The sequence below is a fragment of the Lutjanus erythropterus genome, chromosome 13, assembly GCF_056507025.1.
Source record: "Lutjanus erythropterus isolate fLutEry1 chromosome 13, fLutEry1.hap2, whole genome shotgun sequence".
NCBI lineage: Eukaryota > Metazoa > Chordata > Actinopteri > Lutjaniformes > Lutjanidae > Lutjanus > Lutjanus erythropterus.
Window position 1 is genome coordinate 19,266,028 of NC_139329.1, and position 22,030 is coordinate 19,288,057.

The following is a 22,030-nucleotide window of genomic DNA, read 5'->3' on the forward strand; positions in this document are numbered from 1 at the left end:
CATTCAAATTGGGTGCAAATTACTTTCAAAGATTGACATTTTAAGATACCTGAAAATTTTATACTTTCATTCAGATTACACCAGTGTGTTTATGGGTATTCATATCCTAGATGCACATGTGGCGTATTCCACCATGCATTATGCATAACTGACAAGGGGAATAAATCTTGTTCTCTGTCACTGTGAGGCTATTACAGGTGTGTGGCTCAACAAAGACACTGTAAATCAATATAAAATTCAAGTGCACAAACATCTATCAAACTGCTTTTAACAGGGAAAGCCTGTCATGCTTAAATTTCCACATTAATTAATCAATCCAGCAATCTGAGTTTGTGTATTTGTAGAAAGGCACCAGACACTGGACATCCAAGTGGTCCTGAAATTGACATTTTCTGATAGCTAGACTGAATGGGTGGCCTTTAGACTGTGGACTACGCCACTATTTTCCAGCCTCTCATCAGTGCTTTCTTGCTGTTGATACTGGAGCTGGTAAGTTTCTTATTGATTTTCTGGCAGATGCCTTTGGCACACGCTGTAGCTGGCTAATATACTTGGCTTTCAGCAGCCCCCACAGAGCAGAACTCCTCATGAATCAAGCCCTCTGATAATAGAGAATGTTGACCTACTAATCTGTAATAAGCAGAGTGCTTCATTCTAAAGACAAGGAAATACACCCCCTGCTTTTTGCAATCTGTCAAATGGCGCATCACCACTTTTCCCTTTGATGGCAAAGTGCAATGGGGTGTACAGTAGATTGGGGTAGAAGAGGCAGTGAGAGGGTGTGGCATAAATAAAAAGCAAAGACACAAGCAGGTACATCAAGAAAGCTAGACCTTATAGGTGAGGTCATATTCCTTCTTTTCTGGCAGAAAGTCTCAGCATGTATTAAAATAACAGCAAGGATTCTTTATTCATATTCGGCTTGATAGATATGTACGAAAATCTTGAAAATGTCAAGGAACGTTAAACAAACTGTCCTTTCAAAAGCAAGAGAATAATACAAATAATCTCACTACTTAGGAGCTTAATTGCTTTGGGTGAGACAGAATATTCTTGAAATGGTGAGCAAGAATTTGGTGGCTTTACTGTGGTTGCGCAGTATGCACACATGGATGTCAAGTGTTGGGGAAAACTATCAGTGCTGGCTGGTTAATACAGCCTGTAATATCAAAGGGATGTCGTAGTCAAATAAACAGCAGGTTTGTATGGAATGTCAAAAAGAAAGGACTTGACATAAACAGTGATTTGTCCTGTCCTTTTTCCTGTCCCTCAGGAAGGTGCTTTGGATTGCCACAATCCACCTAAAATGTCTGAGAAGTCATTTATTTCAAGGGCACTTGACTAGTTAAATGATTAAATATACAGTCAGTTGTACAGGATTGCTGCTGAATTTGCACATTTTTATGCAGAATTCCAGCATTTTGTACTCTTTCTACTGGGCCTGGTGAACTGCATGAACTCTAACCCTTCCCATTTTACTGTTTTATTTTATTATCTTATTTATAATCCCTGATGACTGGTGAAGCCAAATACTTTCCACCTTGTAGACAATAAAGTTTAACCTAACCTAACCTAACCTAGCCTAGCCCAACCCTACCTAACCTAAACTAATCTAACATAACCTAAATTAACGTAAATTAAACTAAATTAACCAAGCCTAGCCTATGTTATACTAACCTAACCTAACCTGACCTACCATATTTCATTACTCATACTGATATAAAACCAGTTCAAGAATATTCTAAGCGGAGGCCTTGTTGTACCTTCTACAGCAGGCTGTGAAAAAAGACTAAGGATGCAGCAGGTAGGCTGTGCTTGGTCTCTCCTCAGAGTGACTATTTTTAACACTGTCACTAGGTGCTCCTCTTTGTCTAGGGGGGCAACAGTCTGTGGTTGTCTGGCTGACAGCAGAAAACATCTTGCACATACAACTGGTGTGTGTAAAGAACATACACCAGGTATGTATATGTATATGTATATGTGTGTGTGTGTGTGTGTGTGTGTGTGTGTGTGTGTGTGTGTGTGTGTGTGTATAAAGACTTCAGTGCTAGATTTCAGGTTTAAGGGTATTCTCTACTGGCCTGTGTGTCAGAGATAATACATTTTATTGTGGATTACTCTCTCATGGCAGCTTTGCAAAATATTTGTCATTTGCTTGAATATGAACGCAACACTTGCTTTTGCCCCAATTTTCATGAGTTTAAGTAAACAACTTCTTCTGTGGAAAGTCATTACCAGCCCTACTCTGCCCGACTGGCTGGTACTTGCTGCCTTTGTTGGTTGCCTTGGTTTGGCTTGGTGGGCATGAAGAATGATTGATTAGGGTTAAGGTAAGAATATCAGGGAAAGCCAACTGGAGGCAGAATAGGGCGGGTCATGACTTTGCCGTTCTGGGAAAAGAAATGGTATCTCTATCCCTATGTGAAATAACCATAGTTCATTTTCAAGTGGCCTTTTATTGTGACCAATCCAAGACACACCGGTGCAACAATCATTCTTTTTAATCAGGATCTCTATCTGTCACACCTGTCAGGTCTTAGATCTTTAACTTCAACTCATGAAACATGTGAACAAAAGCAAAATTGTGTTTATTGATTTTATTGAGTATATAATAATATAGAATTCAAGACAAAATATAAGGCGAGAACTGCTGTGTACCAGCAAAAATATCCATAAAAATCTATTTGAAGCCAAATATACAGCCAGCCATGTGGTAAATTTGAAAAACTACTGAGGAACTATCATTCATGCTGTCTCGTCTGTCAAACACAAAGCATTAGCTGGCAAAGCACGACACACGTGTGTCCTACTTATCAGACAACAGTCACTCCCGGCTTTTGATGGCATCAGCTGAGGCAGAACAAGCAAAGGAAAGATGGATAGACTTGCTGCTAGCACTCACTTTGCCTAAAGTGGCCTCTTCTTCTTTCCAACCTCACATGTCCTTTTCATAATCTAAAAGGGGGCATTTCTGCCCTTCTACTGGAGCCACAAACATTCATGATGGAGAACTGGCAGTTACAGCCTCTTTTGGATGAAGCAGGTCACAGGGCAGCAGTAAGTATGGCAGCTCATCCTATTCAGTTGTGTTAAGGCCCAGCTATTTCTGTTTTCCTTTGCTATTAAGAGGAATGAATCTTGTTGTACACACAGCAGCAATCATCCACACTTGTCCCTTCCCCCATCCAACCTCTACCCTGAGGCTCTTCCCCCACTCTGGTGTCCGCGAAAAACGTGAGAAGTGTCAATTACATAAGAGACACATCTCTTTCAGTGTTATTTCTCTGTAATAGTGTGATATTTGGGCTGAGTGTGTGGCAATCAGTATCTGGGAAAACCAAATTGAAGGCAGAAATAAAGGAAAGAGAAAAAATAGAGCTCACACTCACTCAGTCACGACAGAAATGGCTGTTCTGTTCTGTTTACTGAGAGTCAACAGAACTGTCCCCATGCAAATAACTGTCAGCCAGAAATACTTTGTCTTTTACCAAACTGTGTAATATCTACATTTCAAAGATATGTGTAGTAGTGTTAACTCGGCTACTGAGTCTGTTTCCTCTTTATATTGTTCTTACTGGTTTAATCTTTCTTGTTTCTATCTTTTTCATATCCTGTTTGTACCTTCTTTTTATCTTGTTTACTTATTTACTTATTTATACTTATTAAACATTTTGCTCTTTACTGTTAAGTTACATCTCGCTTTCTTATTGTTGCTTCTGTTTGTGTGCTGTCCCCCTTTGCTGTTGTAACAATTCACATTTCCCCATTGTGGGATTAATAAACAATTATCTTATATCTTGTCTTATCTTGAATCTTATCTTTACATAAAGTGTGAATTTACTTTTGTCAAAAATGGAATAGAAGATCCCATTATTTCAACAAATGGATCTATTTTTCAGATATTTCAGATTTAATGTAACTGACTTTTTCCCTGTTTAATAGGACCTCATATTGTGAAAGTATTAGCATCAAAGATGACCTTATTCAAAAGCCTCCAGTAAAATGACTAAAATGACTGACGGGGCACATTATTGAATTGCACTCACATTTTAAAGACTTGCAGTGCAGTTTGTATCATTTGAACTCCATTACACCGACCAGTGAAATAACTGTGAGAGAAGAATATAAAGCTCACCAAATCACTCTAGATGGCTCTGAAAAAATCCATTTGCAAATTATTTAATGCATTAACTGTTAATACTGTTTGCCAGAAACGGACCAACCCCAAAGGGAAATGTGAGCTGTTCAGAAAGGAAAGTATTACTGCACTGGACATGTAGGCTATGAAAAGGCAAGGTTCCACACCCTTACATTCAACAATGACCTGCATGTGTGGGTACGTCACAAAGCAGGTACACACATGTGCTGCTGCCACCCACGTGAAATGAAGGGGAAATTGTTGAATTACGTGGAGCCACTGATCTGTGAGAGAGCAGATGGCCTGAAAGGAAAGGTCTGCTGCTCTAATGTACTGCAGCGTGTTGTGTTGGACTTAATCCGGTTCACCTCTGCTTATTGGCATATCACAGGGCTTTGCCATCTCGGATCTCTCACGGGGCTGGAGATTCCCTGGTCTGCTATGGCAGCAGATCCCATCTCACTAATGCTGTTGCACAACCCTCAATCACTTTAATACATTTTCAGTCCACCGGTCTGCTGTGCTGAAGCACTCTTCTCATGAGCCGTTATGTAATAACTCTGGCCAACCTAGTGGAGGGATCGCAGTCACCATGTAGCGGGCATTTTAGTATGTTTTAAATTGCGTTTGAGAAGCCCTCAAAGTCAGTCAATTATTCACATAGGTTACATTCATTAGCAGCGCACAGATCTCCGCTTAAAGCCACATTCTGAAAACCAATTCAAGTAAACTCTCCATATATTGTCTCTGCTGTGGAACCTTCTTCTATTATTCCATCACACTTCTTATTCATGGTCTTTGTCAAGAAAATCAAGTCAACAATGGAGTAAAATTCAGCCTATTGTGTTCAACGTTTTCTTTAGAAATAAAAGGCTGCATGACAGCCAATCTCTCAGTGTTTCCACCCTTTACACTGCAAAATATTCCACAAAATCAAAGTGCTAAAAATCAATAGTATTGTTTGCACATTCCAACCTGACTCTTGACTGTGCAAGAATTAACAAGAAACAGCAAGGACAGTAACAGCCATATTAGCCTACTTGATTCTTTTGACATTGAAAGCAGACAGCAGCAACATTGTGATTTATTGACACTGAACATAATTTTTCTCCAAGTGCAGGTGACATTAGCGCTAAACAAAAGCAGTGAGGAGCATATTAGACATAAGACACTGGGACATCTTCAAGTCTTAAGGATTATTTCTCTCTACCTCCATTTTTAGAAATTTGCAGATTAATTAATTGTTTTATATTTCCCATCTCCAATTTCTTCACATTTTGCATTGTAAATTTGTACTGTGCATTCATTTTTTGTCTTGTGTATTTGTTTACAGTGTCAAGTGAATATATTGTATTTGTTACATACAGTATGATCAATGTAGAATATAGTGAAAATTTTGCAATACTTAAGCTCTGAATGGTGTTGAAACGTGCATGCTTTAATCCAAGTATGCCGTTTCTCTATCATTCTGAATTGCTCATACTAGCATTTTGTACACAATATCAGACAGAATCACTGAAAGCACTGTTGCCCTCATTACAGTTCAGTAAAACAAATAATGCTAAACCATGACAATCACTCCTGTGATTGTAGGGGTTGGGTTTGAAATCATAAGGGGACATTTTTACAAACCTAAAACATTCCTATATGTTGATGTGAAAATGACATGTGAAATGAAATGTATTGCACTTACCGCTCCTGTATGAGGCATGGGGTTAAATCCACAAAGATTGCAGACAGTGTTCTTGCATTCAGTGCAAGTGTGGTAATTGGGAGGATCCTTGGAGCCAATGTTGAGTTCGACCTTGCAGAGTGGACAGGTGGATGCACCTGCTTTAGGAGCAACTTGGGTCACTTCCACGGATTTTGGAGGCTCTGATGGTGCTTTCTCTACTTTGGCTGGTGCTGATGGAGCAGGCTTGGCCTGTTGAGGTGGCTCTGATTTCTGTGCAGAAGGTGGCTTGGTCTCCTTTGCAGGGGTAATCTTAGGAGAAACTGGAGGTGTAGCTTTAGGAGAGACAGGGGCTGCAGTTGACATCTTACGTGGAGTAGGTGGTGTAGTTTTAGGCTCATCCTGAACAGCTGAGGTTATCAATGTTGATGCAGAGCTGAAGATAGAGGAACCAAAGCCAAACATCTTCCCAGTCACTGACTCAGCAGGCTTTGCAGCAGCAGGCTGTGATTTAGGGCCACCAAAGCCAAAGAAGCCTCCTGACTCCTGTTTTGCAGGCTGAGCTGGGGTTGGTGTAGATTTGGGAGGAGGGGTTGCAGATTTGGGGGGCTGTTGTGGTGGTTTACCAGCCTCTTGTTTTGTGAGACCTGCCTTGACTTCTGGCTTCGTAATTTGAGAAGGTTGCACCTGTGCTTCTCCTTGTTCAGTACCTGCAGGGACCTGTGTCTTTTGCATAGAACCTCGTCGTAGTGTGTCTGTCTTTTTGACTGCAGTTGTCAAGGGAACCTCAGCTTCTTTTTTGGGTAAAGGTGTGATGTCTTTCTTGACTGCTGGAGATTCTGGGGACTTCTCTTTCTGGAGTAACGTTGGTACATCCTTCTGTTCAGAGGCAGGAGGTGTAACCTTGCTTGGGGAGGGCTGTGGTTTCACTGTAGGAGGTCCAGTAGGCTCCGACGCTGCTAGGGCCCTCTGCATCTGGCAGTTCAGACAAAGCCATTCCTTTACCTGAGAAAAGAACAATGAGATATATATATATTATGGTGGAAAAACAAACAACATACATTGTTTTGATAGACAACTCCTGGCAGACAAATTTAATTCAAATTAATGAGGCATCCTTCACATTATTAATTTATATAAATTGCAATCAGGCCTATTGTAAAGATAAAATCTGTTAAATCTTAATTCATGTGGCTAACATTTATAGTTACTGATAGGATGGACAGAATGAATGTGATATTTAAACCATGAGTTTGGTAAACCAATGTATGTCAAGGAGTTATTGTTCAGTGTGTGGTATTAAATTAACACTCTTTGTAAAGGAAGTAGTATAGGTATTTAAACCTACCAACGTATTGATAATGAAATGGTTTTAAAATGTTTTATGTCTTAGATCCAACTAATACCCAAAAATGTTAAGAAATGTGGGAATACTTCATTGTAAGAGTACATTATTTATCATTAATGCATACATGTAGCACTTCATCAACTATTGGGAATGTACAGTATCTCATGCATGACTTAAAAGGGATAATGTGCAATCCAACAACTAGTGTACTTCAATCTTCATGATTTCTGAGTTAATAATAGGTAAGTCTGCAGTTACATATATTATTATTAACATATAATTTTGGGTGACATAATTGTGAAATCACAGTTGTTTCTTATGCATACATGATACATACAGGTTTTCTTGTCCTAACTAAGTGCCCAGATGAAGTCATGAAGAAGCAATGTTTATAGTGGTTAGTCATGATAACAGCACTTTGATTCAACCAAATACAGTACATGTGCACTGGTCAGTTTTTTGCCCCCTCCCTTTAACTGCAGATACACCTATAAAGAAGACATGGACATTATTAATCATAATTATCATAATTATTAAATTACCTTAGAAGTTATATTAATAGATATATTGTTTTTAAATTAAGTCACGCATTAATGATGCTGTTCATGAATATTCCTGATAGTTCATGAAGTACCACATGAATTAATTTATGCTTTTTATGCATGAAGTCATGTGTGCATTCATGACAACTCATGTACCCTTACTATAAATTCATCACTTTAATCAATCAATAAATGAATGTCTTTTTTACTTTCTTTAGAGGACTTTTAAGTTCAGTTAAAGAAAAGGCAACAGTTGTGGGGGCATTGATTTACCTCAGTCACATTTGGCATTGGATTAAATCCACACTGGTTGCAGACAGTAATCTTGCATTCTGTGCAAGTGTTGTAGTTGGGTGGATCTTTGGAGCCGATGTTGAGGTCAACTTTACAGAGAGGACAGATGGACGGATCTGCTTTTGGAGCACCCTTGGTGTCTGTTGGTGCCTTGGGGGACTCTGGTGGAGCTTTGTCTACTTTGGCTGGTACTTTTGAAGGAGTCTTTTCCTGCTGTGGTTTCTCTGGTTTCTTCTCTTCTGTTTTCTGGACAGCAGGTGGCTTGGTGTCCTTTGCAGGTAATTTTTTAGGAGATGCTGGTGGTGTAGGCTTAGGAGAGACACGGCCTGTAGTGGACATCTTACGTGGAGTTGGTGGTGTAGTTTTAGGTTCATCTTGGACAGCTGAAGTTATCAAAGTGGATGCAGAGCTTAAGAAAGATGACCCAAAGCCAAACATCTTCCCAGTCACTGACTCAGCAGGCTTTGCAGCAGCAGGCTGTGATTTAGGACCACCAAAACCAAAGAAACCCCCTGACTCCTGTTTTTTAGGCTGAGCTGGTGGTGGTACAGATTTGGCTGGAGAGGTACCAGCTTTCGGAGGTTGTTGTGGAGGTGGCTTTCCTGCCTCTGGACCTGGTGGAGGAGCAGACTTGGCAGCAGAAGTCACAGTTTTTGGGACCTGTTGTGAGGGTGGCTTTCCTACCTCTGGACCTGGTAGAGGAGCAGCCTTTGCAGTAGAGGTCACAGCTTTGGGAGGCTCTTGTGGGGGTGTCTTTCCAACCTCCTGATCTGGTGGAGGAGCAGTCTTTGCAGAGGAAGTCACAGCTTTTGGAGGCTCTTGTGGGGGTGTCTTCCCCACTTCTCGTTCTGGTGGAGCAGCAGACTTATCAGTAGAGGGCGCAGCTTTTGGAAGCTGTTGCTGGAGAGTGCCAGGTTGTCCTTTAGGTGTCTCTTCAGAAAGCTTTTGTGAAGCTGGTGAAACGTCAGTCTTCAATACGGTGGATGGAACAGCTTTGTCAGGCAATTCTTGGGTTGTGGCAACATTAACAGTCTCATTTTTGGGTGGAATTGGCTTAAGGATATCTTCTTGAACTGCTGACATTGTGGTCTCTTGCTTCTTTGTGGGGGCAGGGACCTCTTTGATTGGTGAAGGCTGGGGTTTTATCATGGGAAGGCCTGGAGGTTCAGAAGCTCCAAGTGCTCTCTGCATCTGGCAGTTGAGACAAAGCCATTCCTTTGCCTAAAAAACACAAACACAGCAAACACATAACATGACTCACCCATACTTTGGTATATTGGTCCAAAATCGTGTTCTTTAAACTGGGAGTGACAACAACAATTGGAGAGGACTGACAGATTTACAATAAATTGGGAACAAGGAAAGTCAATTTACAAATAATTAAATTAAATTATTTAATTAAACTGTCTCCTAGCCAAAAATGCTGAATGAGGAAATTAATTCTACATGAAATAAAGTATTTAGTCATTTAATTACCTCTGCCATATTTGGCATAGGACTAAATCCACATTTGTTGCAGACAGTAGTTTTGCATTCAGTGCAGGTGTTGTAGTTGGGAGGATCTTTGGAGCCCATGTCAAGTTCCACCTTGCAAAGTGGACAAGTAGACTGGCCCACTTTTGGAGCAGCTTGGGAGGCTTCTGGTTTTGCAGGCTCTGATGGACCCTTGTCGACTTTGGCCTGTTCTGATGGAGGAGCCTTGTCCTGTTGTGGCTGGTCTTCTTTCTTGTCCAAATTTGGTTTCTGAGCAGCAGGCTGTTTGACCTCCTTTGCTGGAGTCATCTTCGGAGAAACTGGTGGGCTCGGCTTTGGAGAAATCTGTGAAGCCTGCCTCTTGTCAGAGACAACTGGGGCAGACATTTTGCGAGAACTTGGTGGTGTTGTACGGGACTCCTGAACTGCAGATGTTATCAAGGTTGATGCTGAACTGAACAGGGATGAACCAAATCCCAACATCTTCCCAGTCACTGCTTCTGTTGTTATTGAGCCAGAACGCTGAGATTTAGGACTACCAAAGCCGAGGAATCCACCCGACTCTTGATTTGTTGGCTGTGCAGCCTGAGGAGCAGATTTAGCAAGTGGTGTTTCAACAGGTTTTGATTGTTTGGTTAGGGCTTGCTTGGGCTGTACTTCATCAGTGGATGTGACTGGTTGATCAGTTGATTTCTGAACCATTCCTGCTTTCTCCTCTTTCTTTTCTGATACATCTTTAGTTGGAGGAGAACGAGGTGGAATAGTATCTTTTTTGTCTTGAAGAGACATTTCAATATCTGTGTTGACAGGAGGAGCTTGAGCAGGCAGGGGTTTATTGCGGTCTGAAACTACAGCTGCTGTCTCTTTGGTAGGAGGTGCAGTGGAGGTTGGAACCTCCTTGGTGGGTTGTGAACCACTGTCCTCTTTTGTCGGGGCTGAAACAGTAGCTGGAGTATCTTTTGCACCCAGCGAGGCAGTGGTTGATGTTTGGGTAATATCCATTTGAGAGGGAAGTTTAGTTTCTTCTTTCTTTAGTGGTGCACCTGGTGTTGAAATGTCCTGATTTTTGTCTGGCATTTCTGCTTTTTGAGTCAAAATAATGTCTTTCTTTTGATTGGCAGCAGCAATGGGTGTTGATACTTTGTTGGGTGATGCTTTGCTGGATGATGCTTGGGGTTTCATCAGAGGAGGTTCTACTGATTCAGATGCTTTGAGAGCTCTTTGCATCTGACAAGTTAGACACAACCACTCCTTCATCTGTGGGGAAAAACATGATTTTGAGTATTTTTTTTCATAAAGCATTTGAACAATAACATTAATATAGCACAACAAAAGTCATTTATGTATTGTAGACCACATTATCTATTTTTAGACTGACAATATATATTTTGAGTGTAAAATAAAGCATTTATAGAAATATAGATTTATAGATATTATATGAAATATAATCATTAATGCACATATCTCACTTACTTCAGACACATTTGGCATGGGGTTAAATCCACACTGGTTACAGACAGTGTTCCTGCATTCAGTGCAGGTATTGTAGTTAGGTGGATCCTTAGAACCCATGTTGAGTCCAACTTTACAGAGTGGACAGGTAGACTGGCCTGGTTTGACAGTGGCTTGGGAGGCTGCTGCAGCCTTTGGAAGCTCTGGTGGAGCTTTGTCCAATTTGGCCTGTCCTGATTGAGGTGCCTTGGTCTGCTGGGGTGACTCTGTTTTCTTCTGCTGGTCCAATTTCTGCATACTAGGGGACTTTATCTCTTTTGCAGGAGACATCTTTGGAGAAACTGGTGGAGTAGTCTTGGGCTGGTCCTGAGTAGCCGAGGCAATCAAGGTAGATGCAGAACTGAATATGGAAGAACCAAAGCCAAACATTTTCCCACTCACTGACTCAGCCGGCTTTGCAGCATCAGGTTGAGTTTTGCCACCACCAAAGCCAAAGAAGCCTCCTGACTCTTGTTGTGTCGCTGCTGTGGCATTACTCTGCTTACGTTCAGTTTGCCTTGTCTGTTCTGGTGTTTTGTTAGGACCTGAAGGTTTCTGGGGCTCCTGTGGCTTTTTCTGAGAAGGAACTGGGCTGGGTTGTTTCTGACCATCTGGCTTTTTAGCAGCCTCGGATGTAGCTGGCTGTGGTGTTACAGACAGTTTCCTCTGAGGTGACTGTGGTGCTGATGACTCTTTCTTTTCAACATCAGCTGGCATAACAATATCTTTCTTTTGGGGTTTTGCAGGTATCTGAGAGCTGACAGAAGTGACCACTGAGGATTTTGTCACTCCAAGAGCCCGCTGCATCTGGCAGTTAAGACACAACCATTCCTTCGCCTAAAAAAGGAAAGAAAACAGAAAATTCATTAACCATTAATTTTAATCTCTGTATAACTGACCCTTCCTAAGTCCCACCCCTTTTTGCTCTATACTCCAATGAAAATTGTGCAAGCTTGGTACTTCTGTCAGCTTTCTCCTTTTCCTGTAAACGTTACATATAAGGTCACATCTTAAGTTAGCTAATGTTAACAAAATGCTATCTAACTATCTAACTAATGTCACCAAAACATTAGCTGACTAGCCAGCTAATGAATAATGTAGATTAACTAGCAAGTTAGCAAGCATTTTGCTAACATTAGCTAACTAAAGATGTGAAAATATGTGGCTTTTACAAGTCCAGCAACGTCTTTTAATTATCCTCAAAATGTGGTTTTCTTTTCAACTTACACAAGCCATGGCATATCTAAGTACAGGAAATAGGAAAGAAGAAAAGTTTATGGAGACACCAACCTTGCTCAACTGTCATTGAAGCACAGAGTGAAAAGGGGTGGAACTTAGTTTTCTCAGTGTTTCATATTTATGCAAGGCAGTGAGCTTTTTTTGTTATATTTCAGCAACTGTTAGAAATGATGAGATTTCAGTTTATATTACTCCTAGAAAATAATGCACAAAGCCATGCATAATTTGAACATAATGAAAGCCAGTAAGAGAAAAAATGTGAATGTGGTGTAATCCTTTATAGTCAGCTAGCTGTCAAATGTAAAAATGAAAATGTAATAAAAAATACTTTAGTTTTCTTTAGTCTTACCACAGTTTCATTTGGCATGGGGTTAAATCCACACTGGTTACAGACAGTGTTCTTGCATTCAGTGCAGGTATTGTAGTTAGGGGGATCCTTAGAACCCATGTTGAGTCCAACTTTACAGAGTGGACAGGTAGACTGGCCTGGTTTGACAGTGGCTTGGGAGGCTGCTGCAGCCTTTGGAAGCTCTGATGGGGCTTTGTCCAATTTGGCCTGTCCCGATGGAGGTGTCTTGGGTGGCTCTGTTTTCTTCTGCTGGTCCAATTTCTGGGTACTAGGGGACTTTATCTGTTTTGCAGGAGACATCTTTGGAGAAACTGGTGGAGTAGTCTTGGGCTGGTCCTGAGTAGCTGAGGCAATCAAGGTAGACGCAGAACTGAATATGGAAGAACCAAAGCCAAACATTTTCCCACTCACTGACTCAGCCGGCTTTGCAGCATCAGGTTGAGTTTTAGGACCACCAAAGCCAAAGAAGCCTCCTGACTCTTGCTGTATAGCTGCAGTGGTATCACTTGGCTTTCGTGCATGTTGGCTTGTCTGGTCTGGTTGTTTCTGGGGACCTGTCTTCTGGCTCTCTTGAGGTGTTTTCTGAACAGGAGCTGGGCTGGCCTGTTTCACTGGTGTAATACCTGCCTCGGGTTTGCCTGACTGCACTGATGGTGTAGACTGTTTTCTCTGTGGTGAGGCTGGTTCTGAGGTCTCCTTCTTTTGCACAACAGGGCTTTCCTTCTTGGGAGGTGTAACTGGTTTGGAAGAATCTTTCAACTGGACTGCAGAAGGTGATGGGAATTTGCTGGGTGATGTTTGGGACTTTATTGTGGGTGGTCCTGGGGGCTCAGATGCTCCAACTGCTCGTTTCATCTGACAGTTAAGACACAGCCACTCTTTTACCTAAAACACAGTAGAGACCTGGTTATGTGTTGCTCTGGAATAGGAAATTTCAATAATTTCCAACAACCTGGATATTTAGAGAAAATTACTCCTGAGAACTGCAGGTAAATGAGGTCATTGTAAAAGGGTTACAGATCACAGATCAATACACAATATAATTTTAAATGTGCTGACTGCAAATTCACTGTAAATGCAAGCAGTAAATAAAGATTTTTTTTTTTTTTGTCGTAGAGGTTGTTTTGTATTCCTTCACTTACCTCTCCTATAGGCATTGGGTTAAATCCACATTGGTTACAGACAGTGGTCCTGCACTCAGTGCAGGTGTTGTAGTTTGGAGGGTCCTTGGAGCGGATGTTAAGCTCAACCTTACACAGTGGACAGTTGGCCGCGCCTACATTAATTGATGTTTTTGCCTCCTTTGGTGGCTGTGAAGAGGCTTTGTCCTCCTTGCTCCTCACAGATTCCTCTGCTGTCTTCTTCTGTTCTGGCGCCTGAGTAACAGTTTTGGGCTCTCTGGCTGGTGACATTTTGGGAGAAACTGTTGGTGTACCTTTGGGAGAAATCTTTGATACAGCAGATATCTTGGGAGAGACTTGAGCTGGTGCAGACATCTTACGAGAACCTGGCGGTGTAGTGCGTGATTCTTCCTGAACAGCAGATGATATTAAGGTGGATGCTGAGCTGAAAATTGAGGAGCCAAAACCAAACATCTTCCCACTCATGGACTCTGTTGTTTTTGAAGTGTCAGGTCTTGTTTTAGGACTACTTGCCTGGTCAACAGGTTTTTGAGAACCTGATGCCCCCATCATCCCAGGAGTTTTCTTGGGACTAGCCTGTGTGTCACTTTGTGGTCCTTTAGCTGCCTGTGTCCCTGTTGTAGGTTGTGTCCTCTGAGGAGAACCTGGCATGGAACTCCCCTTCTTTTGAACTGTATCAGCTGCTGGAGTCTCCATCTTTACAGGTGCATCAGATTTCGATAATTCTTTCTTTTGAGTTTCCATGTGATTAGGAGCTGTTATTTTCTGATTTGTAGCCGATGGAGAAATTTTGCTAGCTGCATTTTGAGGTATCAAATTAGGCCCTTCAGATGCATTAAGAGCTCTCTTCATCTGACAGTTCAGGCACAACCATTCTTTTATCTGCAAACACAAAATATGTCAAATTAGAATATTAATCATTTACATCATCTGCATGCAATCACTTCACCATGTCAAAATATGTACTTTTTAGAGTTCATAAGGCATCCCTGTTCAATTATGGGCTGTCATATGTTACTTTTTGTATTTGTAATTGTATTTTAATGTAATTTTCTAAAGTTCCTAAAATAAAATTAAGGAATTTTCTAATCTTTGCTTTTATTACCTCTGACACATTTGGCATTGGATTAAATCCACACTGGTTGCAGACGGTGTTCTTGCATTCAGTGCACTTGTTGTAATTGGGAGGTTCCTTGGAGCCAATGTTGAGTTCCACTTTACAGAGTGGACAGGTAGATTGGCCTGCTTTGGGAACAGCTGTGGAAGCAGCCGCATCCTTTGGAGGCTCTGATGGAACTTTATCTACTTTGGCTTGTAGCGATGGAGATTTCTTGGGCTGCTGGGCTGGCTCTAGTTTCTTTTCCTGCTCTTTCTTCTGTGCAGGAGCTGATTTGTGTGCATTTGCAGCAGGCATCTTGGGAGAAACTGGAGGTGTTATTTTGGATTCATCCTGGACAGCTGAGTTTATTAAAGTGGATGCAGAACTGAAGATGGAGGAGCCAAAGCCAAACATTTTTCCACCCAATGATTCTGCAGGTTTTGCAGAATCAGGTTGAGGTTTAGAACTGCCAAATCCAAAGAACCCTCCGGATTCCTCTTGCGTAGTTGAGGTAGTATTGCTCTGTTTACGTCTAGTTTGACTTGTCTGGTCTGGTGGTTTCTGAGGACCTGTCTTCCGGCCTTCCTGCGGAGTTTTCTGACCAGGAGCTGGACTGACTTGTTTCTGACTTTCTGGACCTTTCCCGACTTCAGCCTTTGCCGGCTGCTCTGCTGTTGCAGGCTGTTTCCTCTGAGGAGAACCTGGGGCAGAGGTCTCCTTTTTTTTAGATTCAGAAGTTGTTGGAATGTCTTTCTTTTGAGATTTATCTAGTGAGGGACTTTCCTTATTTGGGGCATTGGCAGGTGTTTTATTTGGTGAGGCCTGGAATTTCATCATTGGAGTTCCTGGAGGCTCAGATGCTCCTAGTGCTCTCTGCATCTGGCAGTTGAGACATAACCACTCCTTCACCTGTATTAGAACAAACAGTTGAGTAAAATTTAGATTGGTGTTATTGTATAATGAAATGGATTGTATTTTATTAAAAAAACCCTTTTTTTTTCTTTACTTTTTTTAAAATCATCTTACCTCCTTAACATTTGGTGTGGGATTAAATCCACATTGGACACAGACAGTATTTCTGCATACTGTACAGGTGTTGTAGTTGGGAGGATCTTTAGAGCCCACATTGAGTTCCAGTTTACAGAGAGGACAGGTGGATTGGCCTGCTTTGGAGATGACTGGGGAAGCTGATGCTTTCTGTGGCGGCTCTGATGGAGGTTTGTCCGCTTTTAGCTGTGATGACGGAGGACCCCTGGTCTGCTGGGGTTGTTCCAGTTTCTTCTCCTGTTCTGTTTTTTTGGCAGCAGGGGATTTAGAGTCCTTTGCGGCAGGCATTTTGGGAGAAACTGGAGGTGTAGTTTTGTGCTCATCTTGAACAGATGAGGAAATCAAAGTGGATGCAGAACTGAAGATGGAGGAACCAAAACCAAACATCTTCCCAGTCACTGACTCTGCAGGCTTTGGGGCATCAGTCTGACTTTTTGGGCCACCAAATACAAAGAAGCCCCCTGACTCTTGCTGTGGAGCTGCAGTGGTATCACTTGGTTTCCGTGCAGGTTGGCTTGTCTGGTCTGGTGGTTTCTGAGGACCTGTCTTCCGGCTCTCCTGAGGTGTTTTCTGACCAGGAGCTGGGCTGGCCTGTTTAGAACTGTCTGGTCCTTTACCAGCATCAGCCTTGGCTGGTTGTGCTGCTGGTGTAGATACCTTCCTCTGTGGAGAGCCTGGTGCAGAAGTCTTTTGTTGTGCAGTCTGTGCTGACGTCGGTTTTTTAGATGTGTCTTTCGGAGGTTCAATTCCGGCAGCAGCTCGTTTCACCTGGCAGTTTAGACAAAGCCACTCCTTTCCCTAAAAACAGCATAAATAAACAAATAAATGAATCAAAATGAAAGCTGTACAGTAATAAACACCCCTCCCCCAACACACACACACACACACACACACACACACACACACACACACACACACACACACACACACGCGCGCACACACATCAACCAACAATCATGAAATAATGTGAGTAGAGTCTGTGAATGGCTGCAGCAATTTAGTTGAAGGCAGGCCTGGATTAGTCCAAATATTGGGAATGGCGAGGAATATGTAATCTTGATAAGATGATGTGAGAAAGACACCATCTGGCTTAGTCCCTATTTATACTTTTGTTAGCATCCACAGCATTTATTACAATTGCATGTCAGATGTTTTAATTTTATTAAATGTCTTTCAAGGCTAGTTTAAGCAACTAATTGTGTCATTGTAAAAGTGCAAAAGTAAGCATGTAAAAAAGTAAACCGAGTGACAATATTGAAAATGTTTTAATGGTTTAAGCTGTGCAACAACACTCACTTTCACAGAGCAAAATGCACAGATCCGGTTTTTGGTTCAGCACTGTTTTAGCGATTTGTTAAAGCAGTATCACATGATCAAGTAGCCTTGGGCTGTCCTTGGCAAGGTATCTTACTAACTGTGCATTGAATTACAGAGTCAAGTGACAAGTCCTTTGTGCTTTAGACAGCCTGGAAGATGCCATGGCCATTTACCCTGTATGTGGTATTCCCTACAAGACATCCCCTGTAAGGTGTCTTTGTGTTTATGTCTATCTGTATGTGAGTTTTCACATATAGCTCTTGGACTAAAATTGACTGACAGTAATTAACAGAATGAATAACCAACAAAAAGGTATTTTTTAAAGAAACATTGATAAATTCTCTTTAAATTCCACATGTAACCAGGCGATAATTGTATTATTACCTCTCTAAAAACTCCTTTTTACTTTAAAGAGCTGTGATATTACAGGGAAAGACAGTGACACATGAGGTGCATAGAGATACTTCTGTATGTGAGTGTCTGACACAGTCTTCTCACTAGAGTCTTGAGGTTCTGTGAGTAGAATATGGAATGAAACTGAAAAACTTCTGAAACAACTTCAGTCCAAGGACTGGACATTGTAACCAGTCTGCATTAAAAATCTAAATAAAAAAAGTCCCACTTCAATTTAGTGTGTATCTGTTTGGTGTATTTATCTGTTCATACAGTCTCATGAGATAGAATCACTACTAAAACATGCCTCAAGTTCTGCCTCAAAAACGCTGACTTTGTAACTTGAAAATGACTGCTGCTTTGTCATCCTCTGCATCTGAAAGTGTTATACCATTTGGGAATAACAATCCAAACAATTAAATGAAAGCAACCACTCTGAACTTGAAGGAAGCACTTAACAGCTTCAAAGAGCTTAATTCACAAGTATCATGAGCGTGTTACAGTACTGTATCTAAATAATGAACACTTGAGACCTTTAAGGCACTAATGTAACAGCCTGGACAGAACCAGCAGACAGGTTCTTTAAGTCCAATAAGATCACTAACAAAATACCACATGCATCTTACCTCTGTTACGTTTGGCATGGGGTTAAATCCACATTGGTTGCACACAGTGCTTTTGCATTCAGTGCAGGTGTTGTAGTTGGGAGGATCCTTTGAGCCCATGTTGAGCACCATCTTACAGATTGGGCAAGTGGATTGACCTGCCTTAGGAACATTTTGGGAGGCTGCTGCTGCCTTTGGAGTATCCGATGGAGCTTTATCCACTTTGGTCTGTCCTGCTAGAGGAGCTTTTGCCTGCTGGGGTTGCTCTTGTTTCTTGTCTTGTGCTGGCTTTTGGACAGCAGGCGGTTTGCTCTCCTTTGCAGACTGCATTTTGGGAGAAACTGGTGGTGTGGTTTTAGGCTCATCCTGAACAGCTGAGGCTATTAAAGTAGATGCAGAACTGAAAATGGAGGAACCAAAACCAAACATCTTCCCAGTAACTGAATCTTCAGGCTTTGCAGCTTCAGTTTTAGCACCACCAAAACCAAATAAACCCCCTGACTCCTGCTGGGTAGCGCTGCTTTGCTTGCGTGCAGTTTGACTTGTCTGGTCTGGTTTTGGAGACCCTGTTGTTCTTTGGGTCTCAGGTGTCATTTTCTGAACAGGTGCTGGGCTGGCCTGTTTTTGGCTGTCTGGTCCTTTAGCAGCCTCACCCTTGGCTGGCACTTTAGCCGATGCAGGCTGCGTTTTTTGAGGTGAACCTGGTGCTGACGTGTCTTTTTTGATAGGTGCAGCAGGAGATGATGGAGTAGCAGAAGCTTTGTTGGGCATTGGCTTCTTCATTGATGGTCCTGGTGGTTCAGAAGCTCCTTGAGCTCTCTGTATCTGGCAGGTAAGACAAAGCCATTCACGCCCCTATATAAAAATAAGATAAAATAAAATAAAAAGATATGTACATTTTCACAATGATACAATATTACTGTAAAGCACACTAAGTAAGACAAAAAATACAACATAAACTTTGCCATGCTAATGAAAATTAAAGGAGAAATATGAAACATTTAAAAATGAGTACAGCAGTCCAAATAGTGAACTGGAGCCATAGTCAGTAATATTAAATACTTGTGAGCAAGTTGTTTTCAGCATGCTGCAGGGACACTGATCTTACACGAGCGCAACATTATACTTTGACAATAACCTACACTGAGTCCTCCACTGTAAGTACATCAGCTGTTTATAACTGTCAATCGTCCGTTCATGTAAAGCTGAGCCACCTATCCTGAAAACAAAAGCCCACTGCTCTGAAAATGCACACTCAGGACTTGCAGTTCCGGCACTGCCTGTCTCAGTGCCTGCCAGACTCCACCCACATATCGCTAAATTTACCCGTTATAAACATCTAATTATATATAATTAATGTCTCATGACTCATAAATAGACAGTAACTCATTCGGCTGACATTCTGTATTAATTTTAGCTCCATGTAAGGTCAGTAAAGGTGAAACAGGCATTGTGCAGAATGTCTCCACCACAATGGACATTTCAAAAGAAGAACAAAACTGGCTGTTGTTGGCGGTTGTTGTTAGAGAAGCCAGTATTTCAATTTAGCATGTTTCCTTAATCTCTAAAGACGTATAATGGTCATTTTATAATGTACTAGAGTAAATATAGCACATATTTCTACTTTAATTCTCTGTTAATGATATCTTTATTCAAGAAAGCCTGAGAAAAGTGTTGATTATTGTTTCATGTTGAATGAACATTCACCAAACATGTTAAATTTACTTTCACCAATTATGACACCACTACTACAATTGCATATAGTGAAAGAATATTCAATATACCCTTCCTAAGTCCTGCTTCTTTTTGCTTTGTGCTCCGATAGCAGTTAAGTAAACTTGGTACCTCGGTCAACTTTCTCCTTTTCCTACACAATCTGCACACAGGGTCATTTTTTAAGTTGATTAATGTTAGCAAAATGCAGGCGAACTATCTAGCTAATGATTGATTGATATAACATTCATAGCAAAAGTATGTACTGCATATAGATAGATAGATAGATAGATAGATAGATAGATAGATAGATAGATAGATAGATAGATAGATAGATAGATAATCAAAATACTAAACCATTACTTACGTCAGAATCTGGAGGGCTGAAGCCACACAAGCTGCACACTTCAGTTTTACATCCTGTACAGGTTTTATGGTTTGGTGGTTCCTTGGTGTGCATATTAAGTTCTGTTGTCTTACACACTGGGCAAAGGGACTTAGCTGCTGTTTTTGACTGAGGTCCACCTTTAGTTGATGAAGACCCTGCCCGGGACAGACCAGGTGTACCAGGCTTATCAGAAGACTGCTGCTGGGGTGAAGTCCTCGAGCCTTGCTGTTGCTGTCCTACTTTAGATGAGCCCTGTTGTTGCTGTGTAACTTTAGGGGAACCCTGTTGTTGCTGTGAAGGTTTAGGGGAACCCTGTTGTTGCTGTGAAGGTTTAGGTGAACCCTGTTGTTGCTGTCCAGGTCTTGGTGAGCCCTGTTGTTGCTGTCCAGGTCTTGGTGAACCCTGCTGTTGCTGTCCTACTTTAGGCGACCCTTGCTGTGGACCAGGTTTTTGTGGCCCAACCTTTGCAGGTTCTTGTTGCTGTGTACCAGTCTTAGCAGGCCCTTGTTTTTGCATCCCTGCCTTAGGTGGAACCTGTTGTTGTGACGATGCCTTTGGAGATCCTGGTTGTTCTCCACTTTTAGTCAGAATCTGTTGTTGAGCTACAGGTTTCGGTGAACCATTAGCTTGATTTTTCTGTGGTTCTCCTTTAAGCTGGCCCCCTGGCTGTGTCCCTGCCTTTGCACCAGCTTGTTGCCCACCAGGCTTGCTTGGGGGTCCAGCCTGTCCATTCCCCTGCAGCTGTGGTGAGCCCTGTTTAGATGGAGGCTGGCTCTTTTGCATAGGCTGGCCTGATTTTTGTGCCCCCTGCTGCTGTTGCAGGCCTTTAACAGGACCTGCTCCTTGCTGCTGCTGCTCTCCAGGTGCCTTCCCCACTTGCTGAGGAGGAGCTTTCTGATTTTTATCCCCCTCCCCATCATCTCCAAATAAGCTGAACTTATTCACAGCAGAGGACACGGCATTGAGGGGGTTGGCCCCACTAAGGAATTTGGAGGAGAACATAGTGGGGTCTTCCTCCTCCCCCTCCTCTTCCTCCTCCTCTTCCTCGTCGTCCTCCTCCTCGTCCTCCTCGCAGGAGCTTGAGTCTACAGGACTGTCGTCGGAGTCAGAGCAGGAGCTGTCTCCTCTCTGTCCTGGCTCTCCTGCAGAGGCCTGGGGGGGAGCTGGGGCCGGAGCTGTGGAGAGGGCATCTACAGCCCCACTGCTGCTGCTGCTGCTGCTGCTGCTGCTCCCTGGGCTCTCCTCTGGCTCAGCATCTACACCAGACTTCCTAAATGCGTGGAAAAAAAAACAGACAGAGCGGAAGTGTGAGCTGACAGGGAACAAGACAAGAGGGAGGGATAATGAAAGAGAGCGTGAGAATTTGTGAACCACATTTACAGCACTGTCTGAGCCAATATGTCGTCTGGTAAACAAAACCTGCTGCAGCGACACACAGCGTAAGTATAATGGATGTAGAGGAAACCTAATAGCATCTAATATCAGATGCTGGAAGCCAGAAAAGGCTCATGAAGATACCTCTCCTATAAATAACAATGGTTATACTCCATCAAAGTGTCAAGGCTAAGCAGTAATATGGAATTTATTAATAAGGTACAGGTCAAGCTGCATTTTCAAGCTCAAAATAATTATTTCACTTTTTCTTCACATTAAAAGCACAATATGCAACATTTTCTGGAAAAAAAAACAAAAAAACAACACACTGTACCTTGCAATTCAATTCAATTTTATTTGTATTGTGCCAAATCATAAACTTTTTTAAATGACTCAGATCTAAACT

At 41.9% G+C, this 22,030-nt stretch overlaps 1 protein-coding gene across 1 annotated transcript in view; it reads right to left on the reverse strand.

The window, feature by feature from the left end:
- Positions 1-21,330, reverse strand: part of pclob (piccolo presynaptic cytomatrix protein b) — a 66,899-nt gene extending 45,569 nt beyond the window's left edge. The window contains exons 1-10 of the mRNA XM_084734960.1: positions 20,230-21,330; positions 18,171-19,004; positions 15,814-16,632; positions 14,794-15,696; positions 13,689-14,570; positions 12,547-13,431; positions 10,941-11,795; positions 9,471-10,724; positions 7,974-9,215; positions 5,832-6,815 (exon numbers count right to left, since the gene is read on the reverse strand). Of these exons, the coding sequence (XP_084591086.1) occupies positions 5,832-6,815; positions 7,974-9,215; positions 9,471-10,724; positions 10,941-11,795; positions 12,547-13,431; positions 13,689-14,570; positions 14,794-15,696; positions 15,814-16,632; positions 18,171-19,004; positions 20,230-21,252 (9,681 nt within the window). The 5' untranslated portion in view covers positions 21,253-21,330. The remainder of the gene's footprint in view (positions 1-5,831; positions 6,816-7,973; positions 9,216-9,470; positions 10,725-10,940; positions 11,796-12,546; positions 13,432-13,688; positions 14,571-14,793; positions 15,697-15,813; positions 16,633-18,170; positions 19,005-20,229) is intronic.
- Positions 21,331-22,030: the final 700 nt, after the last annotated feature.